General features: G+C 40.4%; 1 protein-coding gene across 1 annotated transcript in view; it reads right to left on the minus strand.

Annotated features, from left to right (window-relative positions):
- bmp2k (BMP2 inducible kinase) overlaps positions 1-8388 on the minus strand; it is a 41475-nt gene extending 33087 nt beyond the window's left edge. The window contains 1 exon segment of the mRNA XM_069169333.1: positions 7886-8388. Within this exon segment, the coding sequence (XP_069025434.1) occupies positions 7886-8036 (151 nt within the window). The 5' untranslated portion in view covers positions 8037-8388.
- Positions 8389-13851: the final 5463 nt, after the last annotated feature.

A 13851-nucleotide genomic window follows, 5' to 3' on the forward strand; every position in this document is an offset into this window, starting at 1 on the left:
TCTGTCACAAAAAGAAAACCGGAGGGAATTGGATTTGATTTGTGAATATACAATGATTACACTAAATTTACTGTTTAAACGTAAGGATACATATTGAACGTCCCTCAAAGATCGAATGCCAGAAAACTCTGAATGTATTAATACACCGATCAAAAACGTACAAGCGGGTGAAAGTCAAACACGGTGGTGAACATCCAAACCGATGTCTGACGTTTGGTGTTTCTGTGTTGCAGCCACCTCAGATTGGGTCATTGTGAATCGGTAGAAAATATTTGCAGTTTCCCAGCGTGGAGGTGGAGAGAGGAGGTGGGGGGAGGGGGGGGGTACCAAGCGGCAGATACAGAAGGCCTCAACGAGCAAGCACAAAGGCAGCAGTACCATCACGGACCGAGAGCTACGGCGTACCAGCATTCTTTCTACGGTGCTAGAATAAGACAACAAAGGCCCACAATGTGCCTATTCATCACCGTACAGTATGCTAATAATGGAGATGGATGCATTCTCACCAGCCGGCCGAGGCACAGGGACGATCAAACGGCTCATTCAAAAAAACATCATCAAAAAAACACACTCTGACCTGATGGAGTCCCATTTAAGTCCTAAAAAAAACAACCAAAGCAATCAGATCTGAAGCAGAATTAGTTTCAATCAAATTATCCTGTTTTTGTGTGTAATTATACGCAGATTAATGAGATCTTGGGATTTATCCCACTCGGGCTGCGTGTTAACCGTACATTCATTCAGGGATTCCTTGATCTGCTTTGAATGGAACGGCATCAGGATGCAACGACGTGATATTGTTCCAAAATGTTTGGTGGTCCAACCATCAGCTTGATTGTTGCTTGTTATTTTCAATAACTTTTTCTTCCCTTTTTAATTGAGGAAACATTTTGGTGTTCAGTTCATTGAGACACATTCTTTGTGTTGAAGTATCGTTTAACCCAAATAACAATATAGAGCTCGTGGTGTTTCCCAAACAATGATCGTCAACCCGATCGATGTATTGGCTTCGATGTATTGTATATATATATATATATATATATATATATATATATATATATATATATCAGAATATTTGTACCTCCAAATATTGGTTTTAGCATCGGCCGCAAAAAAACCAGCATCATTATTAGTGTCGTAGGACACGTTGACACGGTGGACATGTGACACAAAGACGTGTTCTAGCGGCACGACTTCCAACGTGGGCTGAAAGAGAGGAAATCATAAGGAAAGAAGAGAAGGACAGAGAATACAAGTGTTCAAAGTTTTGGGTCATTTTAAGTACAACATTATTTATTTTTTTATAAATACTCTGCACAGCGTGTCTATTTTAAAACCACAACAGCATGATGTCAACGCTTCATCAGCTCAGCAGACATCGACACAGATCCAGAGTGGAAATGTTTTCTTTGCACGTGACCAAGCACAACTATATTTTCTAACTTGATTACTCGATGAGCCTAATGGATGTAGAATATTTGATGAGTAAAGTCAACGACAGCTGCAGCCCCGATAACTCCAGATGCTTTTTTACAGGTTGACGTGTTAAAGTCTGTTCAGACAGACGACACTGTTAAAAATGAAGCTTCGTCTGAGTGAGACGTGCCACAAAACACAGTGAAGCTAGAAAGTAGAAGTTGACCAAACTTAGCCACGACACAGTGAGACGTCCTGCACCAGAGGCCGTGAACGATGAGCTCACTGCTGCTTTCATAACTTTATAGAACTGTACAATCTGCTCTCTTGCATTGAGCTAACTCAGAGCTGCTTTGAGTCCAAATAAATAGTTCCCTGCAGCATCAGAAAAATGACACCGACACGTGATACTGACTCCAACCAGATCACGACAGCTTTCCACTTCATCTAAACTACGTCAGCCCCAAAAAGGCAGCAGATATCTCAGTATATTTACGTTACATGTGGCTTCTGCTCTCGTATGTTCTCTGAAACACAGCAAGCTGCTTAAGAAATGAAGAAAGAGCTCATCAAAGGCACTTCAGCAAGTTATCACCAGAGAAAAATGAACTGTAACCTCATCTGCATTGAGACATTAGTTTAATAAATGAATGGTAGTGAAGAGGTCTGTTTGGTGAACGCATGGCATCTGTCCAGGTCACTAGTGGCAGAGGACGCGGTGAAAAAGCCACGTTTTCACTGAACACAGCAGCTGTTTCCATGGAAACAGTGTTTGCACTTCTCTCGTTTACGTGATGTGTGGTTGTCGTGGTCAGACTCCCGGCTACCGAAGACGGGAACTCGTACTTTGTTCTCTCCAGTCTGGGACTTACAGCCCAATGAAAACCCTTCAGGATTCTGCCGACAGCAAGCTAATGGCTCATATTTGTGCAAAGTCAGCAGGAAAAAAAAAAGGAATGATTTTTTTTTGTTTGACAACAGACATGCATGACTTCAAATGCAAAGGGAATACTCAGAGGTCGAGTCAGCCGAGAGCCGAGCTTGTTTTGAAGCTTTCAATATTCAAGAAAGGTTAAAAAAGATGTAAGAAAGACAGAGAGAAGCACAAGGTCTGCAAATCTCTGATGCCGAGACGACGGCGGTGACCTTAATTAGACGAGACAGCGATGGATTCTAACCTTGTTGGTAAAGTATTATAAAACTGCAAACATAGGAAGTGAAAGCACTGAGCCAAGGTCTTCCTGTTAATTATACAGAGGCAGCGACATTTTATCAAGGATTTACCAACACATGCAAACATGAACTGTCCCACTTGTACCTCCGGCGTGGTGTATCGACGCGGCCTGGTGAATAAATAACAGGGAATAGACGCTATGATACAAGTTGAGCTGACAACAACACAGATCCAGAGGAGGTATTTGTTAAATGTGTCGTGGCTTGATGAATTATTCTGGCTGCAGGTACACAGTAATCCGTCTGGGAACAGTTTGTCTGCCTTATTTAACAGTGAATTTTTAAAAAACACATCATAAATAAATCAAATAAAGACATATGCAAAAGAACACACTGGTTTTGTTTCCTTTGGATAATGACCAGTCGCTCCAGGAGGTCTTTTTGTGATTGCGGCGGATTTTCTTTTAAAGTGTCGATGTAATTGGCAGATTTTTAAGTGAGTTTTTTGTGTAAATTTGCGGTAATTAGAAAATATTGCAAGTCAAGAAAGCAAAATGTGTGTTTTTTTTTTTTTTAGCACTACCTGATAAAGGAATAAACATGTAATCACTTCCTGTGATAATAATCATGCTGCACTTCAGAAATATTTTAGTTCTCATCTTTTTTATTGTATTTATTGAACTTGGAGAACCGTGGAGATAAAAGCTCTTAAAAGGTCCTAAAAGGTCCTAAAAGCTGCGTATGTTTCCAGAACAGACCATCTGTGACTGGAATATAGAAACAAGGACTACATCAGCTGTCAAAATAAGAGCTTTAGATGCTGTTTAATTCATGTTCATTCAACACATAGACCTGCTGGATGAAACAAACAAAGAGACGTCTCTGACAACTGGACGTGTGGAGAAAACTCATTTAACATCCAGTAATATGGAATCACTTCCTTTGATCACAAACATTTAATCATCATTTTAATGTGAAGAACACATTTCCCACAAACCCCGTCACTTCCTGTTTCTCCTCTCGTTCCTGTTCCTCCGGTGAACACAGTTTTATTTGGAGATGAAAACAGGAGCAGAGACTTTCTGGTTGAAATGAGGAGTTCTTGTTGTTAATGAAGAGAGTTTTGTTTGAAAAGATTTACTTTATGTTTTAATACTTTCAGCACAGATTCTCATGATGGTTTTTTTCGAGAATAATTTCGGGAATTCAAAAAAAATGTACAAACTCCAGCAAATATTGGGGAGTTTGCTCAAATTTGTGTTCATTATTGCGATCACAAGATCACGATTTCCTGGAGGGACTGAATAACAAAATATACTAAGTTCATTAGGTACACAAATCTATTTTACCAACGCTACAAGCTACATGTCCGTGACCCTAAAGTTAAATTGGTATCAACATAAAATGACCATTAACACAAAGTAAGGACATGTTGTAGGTCTGTTGGACTGGACTGCAGCTTACTTTTCTAAAGCCACACAAATTGATTTGCATGTATTTCTGAAGTTCCCTTTATGAGCGACTCTGTATGATAAAGTGGAGAAAGGATGACATGCTACCAGATGCATCCTGTTCCTCCATGTTCCTCTCGTAGACAACCTCAGATAGAGCTCAAGAGAAACCAGAGGTTGCTGCGGAGGGAAATGACTCCGCTCCTCTCAGAACAGGCAGCGGACTGATATACTGGAAAGAAATGACAGCCACATGGTGTCGGGACAAATATGGAGCTCGACTGAAGTCTAATTTTGACGTTTGCACTGTTTCCTTCCAGCTTAATGAGTTTAACTACAGCTGTGTGTTAGACGTCAAGGAAATCTGGTGCTTTTCATTAAAGTGTCAGAGCTGCTGAATAAGGGAGCGACAGATCACATGATCAATTCAGTACTTCGACATCAGTCGTACAAGTGGCTCAATGCCAAACCGTCCAGCAGCAGGTTCGTGGCTCGGATCAATCCTGTGCACACGGACCGACCTCGCTGATGTCTTCTATAAAAAGACGGAAAAAATAAATTACACAATCCGCCTTATCTGGACAGATTAAGAAGAAACACGCAGGAAGAAACTGATCAACATGAGCATCAGTGTTTACTGTGGTCTGACCACGTCTGATTTGAACGACCCTTTTTGAGCAGGATGAACGGTTGCTGCGTTAAAAGCACCGGTTTCATTTTACACATCAAACCTGACATCATTTCAGACTCAGCAGTTGCTTCTCATTCTGTTTTCACTTCCAACGAGCTGCAACGCCGCTGTTTCTGAATGTGCATCAGGGATCAAATGTCAAAGAGAAGATCTACGCCAGTCCAAAGTTTAACTGCACACTTCCAAGCATCATTTTAACATTTTAACATACATCTAAATGCAACAATACCGGGAGTTTATTGACCTCCTGAGTGCTGATGGAGGCTGTCGGCTGGCAGCAGATGATCAACTGTAGTTGCAGTAACACAGCTGATGTGTACGATGGTGTATTTTCCAGTTTTCTCATTACCTCTCATTGTATTCTACAGCGAGTTCTTATTGAAATACTGTGCAGTACTTCAATGAAATCCAAAATTACATCTTTTAGAATACAAATGTGGTGCAAATTAGTAAGTCATAAATTAAGCTGCTGCACGTTATTCCTCTTTAAAACATAGTTTGAACTTTTCCTCTTTTTGGCACTGACATATTTCCCTTACTGATATGCATTTAGATTCATTTGGAATAAATCTTCAAATGACTGTTTGTTCAGGCAGATTTTATACCTTTACATAGTTTACTGTTCCACATATTTACTTGCACAAAGATGTGAGTTAAGCAACAATACTGAAGCTCCTTTCTTTCCACCTTCCTGGCTGAGGAGAAATATTCTGCTTTCAGAGTTTTACCTCCACATTTCCTTTTCTCCTACACACCACTGAGATCATCAGTGAAATGAATTATCCTGGTGTATGATTAACTGTGCAGCCCAGAGACCCAGATGTTACCTTGGGACACATTGATGAGCAGAGGTCACAATGCAACCTTGTGCTCCCGGTAACAAAACCAGCCACAGCCACTTCACATGACTACGTGACGACACGGACTCATGACTGCTCGCAGGAGTGGTGGTGCTTTGTTGTTCTTTTTATTTGGGCAAGTGAGATCAGGTTTACAGGCTGACATTACAACACGTTTACAGTGTTGTGTTACATGAAGAGACATGCTTGATGCGTCCAAAGCGTTTAGTTAGAGCTCCTTATTTACAGTGACTTCCAGAGATTGATTAAAGGCTTAGTAACGATATCAGTAAGCACACAATGCGTTTGCAGATATCTCTTAAATATGTTTAATTTCATCTTCCACTTCAAGTTAAGATGGGAGTGGCTGCTCAACACTGTTTGCCTGTGAGCACATTATTCCTTTCATTTATCTGAGTTCTTCTGGGTTGATATTACACATAAATCCTCCACAGGTACAGACAGTATTTGAGTAATGAGGTAGTTGATTATGAAACTACACTGAGGGCTCCACGAGGACATCTGTTGTGATTTGGAGCAACAGAAGTCAAATTGAACTCGAAAAGAGATGGAAGTTGAAAATCATGTACTTATTGCAGACTAAAGTATATTTATGAGTATTATTTTCATGGATGAAATCACACTACACTTTGCCAGTTATGTGGAATTAATATCACATTATCCAGTAGCAAAAGGCATTAAAGTATGACCGACTACTTCCCACTACACAAATAAACTACAAGAAACACTGAAATGTTTGAGAACGAACTGCAGTGTTGCAAAACATGTTTGTTTCCACACTTCCTCATTTTCTGCCCGTCTGCCTGTCCACGGAGGAGGTTTCAACATCTGTGAGCACAAAGCTTCGTTGAGCCAGGGTTTTTTGTTTTTCTTCACATTTCCAAGACTGTAGTGAGCAGGAACAACCCGTGCATAGGTCATCCACCATGTCTTCACCCAGGAAGCTCTGCTGTTACTTATTTAAATGTTACAAGATAAACACATGTTGTACAAATTCAGAGAAAACTACAGAGTCTCCCAACCAGCCACCAGAGGAACGAGTCCATCGTTTCCAACATCTGCCACAAAAAGGACGTTTTCAAATCCCTCATAAAATCCTCACGGGACAAAAGCAAACTGAAAAAAGAACTTGTGTGAACACGTTGGAGATGTTTAATGGCTTGATTTCTACAATGCTGTATGTTGACAAAGGAGGATTGGACCGTTGTTACCCTGGGGGCGACCCCCCCCCCACCACCACCACCACCTGCTGTATGAGCAAAAGGTTTTCAGCCTTTCACCAAATCCCTGGTGTCCCACATTAATTGTCAACACATTTCACAGCCTGGATGAAGACAGCAATCATTTTCAAAAGTATTTCAAGATTTGTCAAGTCAGCAAATGTTGAAGAAACATGTGATTGTTGGCTGCACCTACAGTTCATGTTTTGGATGTCTATGCTGTCCTTTTCCCTCTCTGCTCTCCTCTCCTCACCAACAGGTCTCAGCCCGGTTCTGTCAGAGGTTTCTTGTTGTTCAGAGGGAGTTTTTCTTCCTTCTGTTGGCGGTTTTTCTCCCTTAAAGAGGAGTTTTTTTTCCTCCTAGTTTATGTGGGAACTGTTGAATTGTTTAAATGTTGAATTGTTGAGTTGTTGAATTGTTCAAATGTTGAATTGTTTAAATGTTGAGTTGTTTAAATGTTGGGTTGTTGGGTTGTTGAATTGTTTAAATGTTGAATTGTTTAAATGTTGAGTTGTTTAAATGTTGGGTTGTTGGGTTGTTGAATTGTTTAAATGTTGAATTGTTTAAATGTTGAGTTGTTTAAATGTTGGGTTGTTGGGTTGTTGAATTGTTTAAATGTTGAATTGTTTAAATGTTGGGTTGTTGAATTGTTTAAATGTTGAGTTGTTGAGTTGTTGAGTTGTTGGGTTGTTGAGTTGTTGAATTGTTTAAATGTTGAATTGTTTAAATGTTGAATTGTTTAAATGTTGAGTTGTTGAGTTGTTGAGTTGTTGGGTTGTTGTGTTTCTCTGTATGATGCTGTAAAGTTCTGCCGTGAGGACTTTAATGTGTTGAGTGAAATAACCTGTGTTGTGGTTTGGTGAATATATAAATAAAATGGCCTTGAATTGAAACAGAACTGCGGTTTTCCTGTGATGTTTAAACCAAAGACCAACGGAACCAAGCTGGAGGAGTCGGCGGCATCACTGCTGCCTGTGTCGGATCTCCTCTTCAAGCAGGAGGGGGGGGGGGTCCCATAAAACACCGTGATGCTTTAAACGGGACAGAAAGGAGGGTTTACCGGACTGTTCCTACCTTCAGCGACGAGCTCCTCCACGGTGACTTGATACCGGCCGACGGCGAACACTTTCCCCAAGTAGCTGCCGACCCCGGACCCGGACCCGGACCCGGACGCCCCTCCGAGTCCGCCGCTCTCCGACTTTGGCATTCTGGAAAACTTCTTCATCCTGTTCCTGTTCCGTCAGACCACCAAATACAGTCCCTCGATGGTGACCCAGTCCCAGTGTAACTCGGTTGTCCCCTATCTGCTTATCGGACACCTCCTCTTCTCCGGCATGCTCCGTGTCTGCTTCTTCCGCAGTGACGACTCGCTGTCGGATAACACCACATTAAAGGACGTCAATGTCCGGGCGTCATGGCGGAGGGACACAACCCGACCCTGGACCTGAGATGCGGTTAGCGGCTGTGACACATCGCGCTGGTTGAAGTCCGGAGAGCTCCAACAACGGAGGGAAGGTCAGAGCAGTGCAGCTCCTCCGGGGCCGCCGGCTCCCCCCGGGAACACAAGCTCCCCCCGGCCCTCCTCCAGCTCCCCCCGGCCCTCCTCAAGCACCCCACCGGGAACACAAGCACCCCCCGGCCCTCCTCCAGCACCCCCCCGACCCTCAAGCACCCCCCGACCCTCCTCCAGCAGCCTCGCGGCGTCGCGACTTGTTCACGTCACTCCGGCGATGATCGCGAGCTCTCTTAGCTTCGGGTCGTTAGCAGCTAACGAGCTTCGCTAGCAGCCAACAACGGTTCCTCTCTGCGAGCCGAGCCGAGCCGAACCGAACCGAGCCGAGCCGAGATCCGACGGCTGACGAAGTAGGAGCCCGAACCTGCGTCGGCTCGTATCAGAACCCCTCCAGCCGAGTCTTTCCTCGCGGGTTCAACGGGTCCTCTTCGCGGTGACTCCACTCGGTTGTTATTTACCCATGAGAGTGACAACCGAACATGACGTGGCCCCGCCCCCTCGCCCTGTTGTGATTGGTGCAGATTCAGGAAGTATGGAAGCCTATTGATGCCAGGAAGAGAAAGATGAATGAATGAAGTTGTGCATTATATAAATTAATACAAATACTTGTGGAGAGTAAAAAGAGCCAGATACAAAGTCTGATTTATATTTATTTATTTGGTTGTTTTATTTGTTACTTTACTTATCTTAAAGAATATGAGAACATTTTTAAATTTTGAGATAATTAGATAAAAATTGTACTTTCTATCATCCAATTTTCACCCATCACAACAATGTTCTATTAATATTACTTGTAATCTAAATTCTTTTCTGTGCAAGTTTAACTCAGGAGTCGAAAAACACCAAAATGGGAGGACATAGTATGGATAATTTAACAAATAATACAACAGCGTTCCTGCTTACATCACCAACTCAGTTACGATCTGGTAATTAAATGTCAAAACAAATCTTGTTATGTGACAAAATCATCACAAAAAAAGGTCAAATGCATAAACGACTTTTTTAAATATATACAAATAATAGCTTTCTCTTAAAATGTTATTATTTTGACATCTCTGCTGGATATATATGACGAAGTGAATATACAACACAACAAACAACTTGTGTTTGTTTTCATTGAAATGTATTTATTGTTTTTTATTATATTCTGGTGAGATTTGTGGCTTTAGCATCAGTGAAACCACTTTGTCAGCAACAAATTTGAGATTTCAACTGAGACTGAAAATCTAATATTAATCATATTATTAATGAAGCTACTGCAGCAACATCAGAGCCACTGGTTTATTGCCAAAGGGCTTGTGGAGATAAGGCTTTGTTCAGCAGGATAATGATGGTTGCTTTCAGTCGATAATGTCGGCTCTAAAATGTTGAAGTTCATTTTTAAATACGATTTTATATATATATATATATATATATATATACATAAATACACCTCATACCACACATTCAAATATTAGTGGTTGATTTTTTTTTTTTTTTTTTTTTTTTACCTCAAAAAAAAAAAATCTAAAAAGTTAATTTGGTAATTTTGGTTTTAACAGGTTGGAGTCTGGCTCAACATTAATATAAACTTGCATGATTGCAATGACCTCAAAAAGATGTGACATAGAAACAGGTGTGTTTGTGGGTTTGATACTGAACCATTTGATAGTGTGGTAACGGTGTTTACTCGTCAGAGATTGTTTAGGAAAATAGACAAAGTCTCAGGGTCGGAAAAGTGAAGCATCAAAGGGCAATACCACAGAGGGCCACTAGAGGCTGTCTCCAAAAAGACCTTTGGCTCCAACAGACTCCTTGTGATTAGTGTTCTGGTTGTCCTTTTGATAATAATTCCATAATAAATTAGATATTAGGCATTGAAGAGATTAGTCTGTTAGCTGGTTTGATTGACATGCCTGGGGTGCAGCGTGTAAAACGTTTTTAGGGGTGGTCCTTGCAGCTCTGCCTCGAACACTACTGTCTATATTTCACTGAATTTCACCGCATTGAATGAAAGCAAACATTACATTTCTTTACAATAGAATTTTTAGTTATGTCAATGCAGATCAACTGAGCTTGTATAGCTTGTATATGTGTTAAGTGCCATGAAATAACCTGTGTTGTGATTTGACGCTATACAAATAAAATGGAATTGAATTGAATTGAATTATAGGAGAGGACGTTACTCAGCCCCGCCTACTTCCTCAGTGTCTTCTACAAGCTGGGTTAGGGGTGGTCGGGATTTAAATTACTCACAATCCTGATAATTATAGATGTTCTTCCTCTGTCAGAAGGATTCAGGGAAAGTCAAAATAATAATAATACAGACTAAAGTCCAACATTGAAAACGCCTACTAGTCAAAACTGTGTGACAGTGAGTCATGTTTTAAAATGACTTGGTCGAAATAAAAAAAAAACACAGTCTGTCAAAGTTCTGACTTAAAATGAGATTTTTGTTTTCATGCCCAACTTCAATCTCTTCCTTTTAGTTTCTCGGTGGTGACAGACTTCCATAAGAAGCACCCAGACAACACTCAGTGTGAGTGACAGAGTCAGCAGTTTGGTTGAGGAAGGAGAACACTGAACAGGCTGGAAGGAATGTAAAGCGGACAAATCAACGAGCCTCCGCTGCACTAAACGTGGTCCTGATCCACTTTAAGCATTTGAAATGAACAACAGTAACACAAACTCGTATCTTCATCTGTGTCTTTGTTCTGTCTGCTGATCTTATTCAAAGTGTGTTTCTTCTTCAGTAAGTTTAAAGTGATCTCTGACGCATCATTCGCTCTGGAAAACACAATGTTGTTGTTGTTGTTGTTGTTGTTTTTACCAGACAATGAGGAAACAGTTACCTCTATAAACTACAGGCTTTATGAACAAAAGGCAAGTGTGTAGCAGAACAATCCACCCCATAATTTCATGGTCTAACTTGTGCAGCGTCACCAAAAGCCACATCTGTTATCTATAGATCAGATTCTAGAGGTAGAAAATGGCTCCTTGTGCAGATAAATGCCCACAATCCCCAAATTCAGGTCAGCGGTTACAGGGGAGCACATGGCTGAGATGAGGATTACATAAGAGGCAGGAGGAGCAGAGGGGGATCACATGACTCTATAAACCCCAATGGTGGACACATCCTGTTTCTGCATGGAGGGAATCTCTCCTCTCTGACACACTTATTGTTGTCTGGGTGTCTGTGAAGGGTTTGCTGCCACCTGTTGGTGTGTGTGGGGACAGAAACATGCAGGAGACTACAGGAAGTAAATGTGTTTTAAAACAAACAAAAAAATAATTCTATCTATCTATCTATCTATCTATCTATCTATCTATCTATTATCTATCTATCTATCTATCTATCTATCTATCTATTATCTATCTATCTATCTATCTATCTATCTATCTATCTATCTATCTATCTATTATCTATTATCTATCTATCTATCTATCTATCTATCTATCTATTATCTATCTATCTATCTATCCACAAGATCGACTGACAGAAAATAGAAAAATTAGAAGAAAGAAAATTGAAAATTTGAATTTACATAAATATAAATGGGATATTTAAAGGAGATATGAAATGTTTAACATACCAATGAAATCTAAATTCGTACTACTCCTCTGTATGAGCCCGGCATGCTGTCTGTATTCATGCTGTTTGTATTCATGCTGTTTGTATTCATGCTGTTTGTATTCATGCTGTTTGTATTCATGCTGTCACTCACTGCTTCTGAATGGCAGTCCAGTTTATGAATGGAGACTTTCCACATGGGGAGAATGAACATTCCCAGAAAGCTTACATTTGTTTGGGTTCATGTTAGAAAGGATAAAATCTCCGGTCTGTTACACTCTGCAGTCTCGGTGAGGATGGACTTGGCCTACATTTCTGTCCCCGTGTTTCATCTTCTGTTCGCTGCAGCACTGCCGTGACCACACACATTGTCTCAGAGGATACAGTCACACATCTGAGGCTGCGTGTAGTCTGATGCAGTGAAGCACAGCGACGCCTCACACAAGCCTCTCTAGGAAGACAACGAAGATATCAGTCCCTGTGAGGGCAGCGTGGAAATACAAAGGAGGACATCAGAAAAATACACTAGGTCACGATAAACTGGTGTCGACGACCACTGGAACAGTTCGAGCTCCGGTGATGTCATTTGAGCAGTTAACACAAGCATAAGAGAAGGGCTTCATATATATGTATATGTGCAGGTAAAACTGTATTTGAGTAGCAGTATAATAACATTAATAATAATAATAATAATTGATTCTGATTCTGTATTCAGTAATATACCAATTTCCATATGGAAAATTATAATCATATAATCAATCAATCAGTTTTATTAAAACTACAGAATCACCATGCAATATATTCTTAAAACATTTTATAATTAGATAATATACATCGATCAGAACACACGGCAGATAAGATAATAGAAAAATACATAAACAATAAAATAAGTATTAAGATCTCTGAAAACGTCAGAGCCAATTACACTGGTTATCAAAGATTTACTTCAGTGCAAAAAAAACAGTTTTTTGTTCCAGTATATTCACATGGAAAAGCTGTAATAAGAAATGTTTATGTTTTAATGAGGTAAAATTGTACACGTGAGACATTTTAAAGCGAAGTTTGTACACGTTTAAATTGTAGCAACAGCACCATTTTCTTCTCCAGTGTTGTCAGTATGCTTTTATGGGTTTTATGAATTATGAGTTTTATGAATTACTAATAGCTGAAAAGAAATAGCTAAAAAAAAAAAGGAAAAATCCATGAAGATGAATTTACTCCCGCGAGTACTTTAAACCCTTTAAAAGCAGTCATATCACGGAGGAAACTCTCTAAGTCCGAGGCGCTGGTGCTGTCAGCAGCTCATCTCTGCTTCTTACCAGACACGAGGCAAAAATGAAAAGAGTTGAATTGTGAGAAATGTAGAATTCAATGCTTTTGGAGCTCAATCCCAAAGTCAGGAAATACTGGGACATCATTTGACCCACTCTTGACAAGAGCACTTCGAAGTGTTTCTGTGGATGACAGCAGCGTCACCATGCCAACCGGGAGAGATGGACAGGGGAGAAATGATTTGGGGTGGTTTCAGTTAAGGAGACATCATCATGTCAAGTCTTTTTAAAGAAGTCCAGACAGGAAGTTCAAGAATCGTTACAAATGAATGAAGGCCTGAGAGTGATCGGACGTTTATCAGATCATACTTTAGTTTTAGTGTTTGTTCCTCTACAGCTGCTTTCACTCTGCACCACTTTTCCATCATCAGACCTCAAAACCTTTCTGAGTGAATTAAAATGAACCGATATCTCTGAGAGGCACTTTGTATGTTGCTGTGGTGACTGAACCTCTTCACATTTCTCAGCTAAATCTCCCTCCAACCCTTTGTAAAGGTTTCTGTCTTCAGATTGGAGTGTTATTGTTCTCGTCCTGCATCATTGAACTGAAGGTTAAATCAGACATATTGATATTTTTCCACCTGCTCTTCCTTGAAGGATCGATCGAGCATTATGAATTACACATTTGTGGGCTCTCAATGTATTT

The sequence above is a fragment of the Embiotoca jacksoni genome, unplaced genomic scaffold, assembly GCF_022577435.1.
Source record: "Embiotoca jacksoni isolate LCO1_2020_lvr unplaced genomic scaffold, fEmbJac1.0.p SCAF_44, whole genome shotgun sequence".
In the NCBI taxonomy this organism is placed as follows: Eukaryota; Metazoa; Chordata; class Actinopteri; family Embiotocidae; genus Embiotoca; species Embiotoca jacksoni.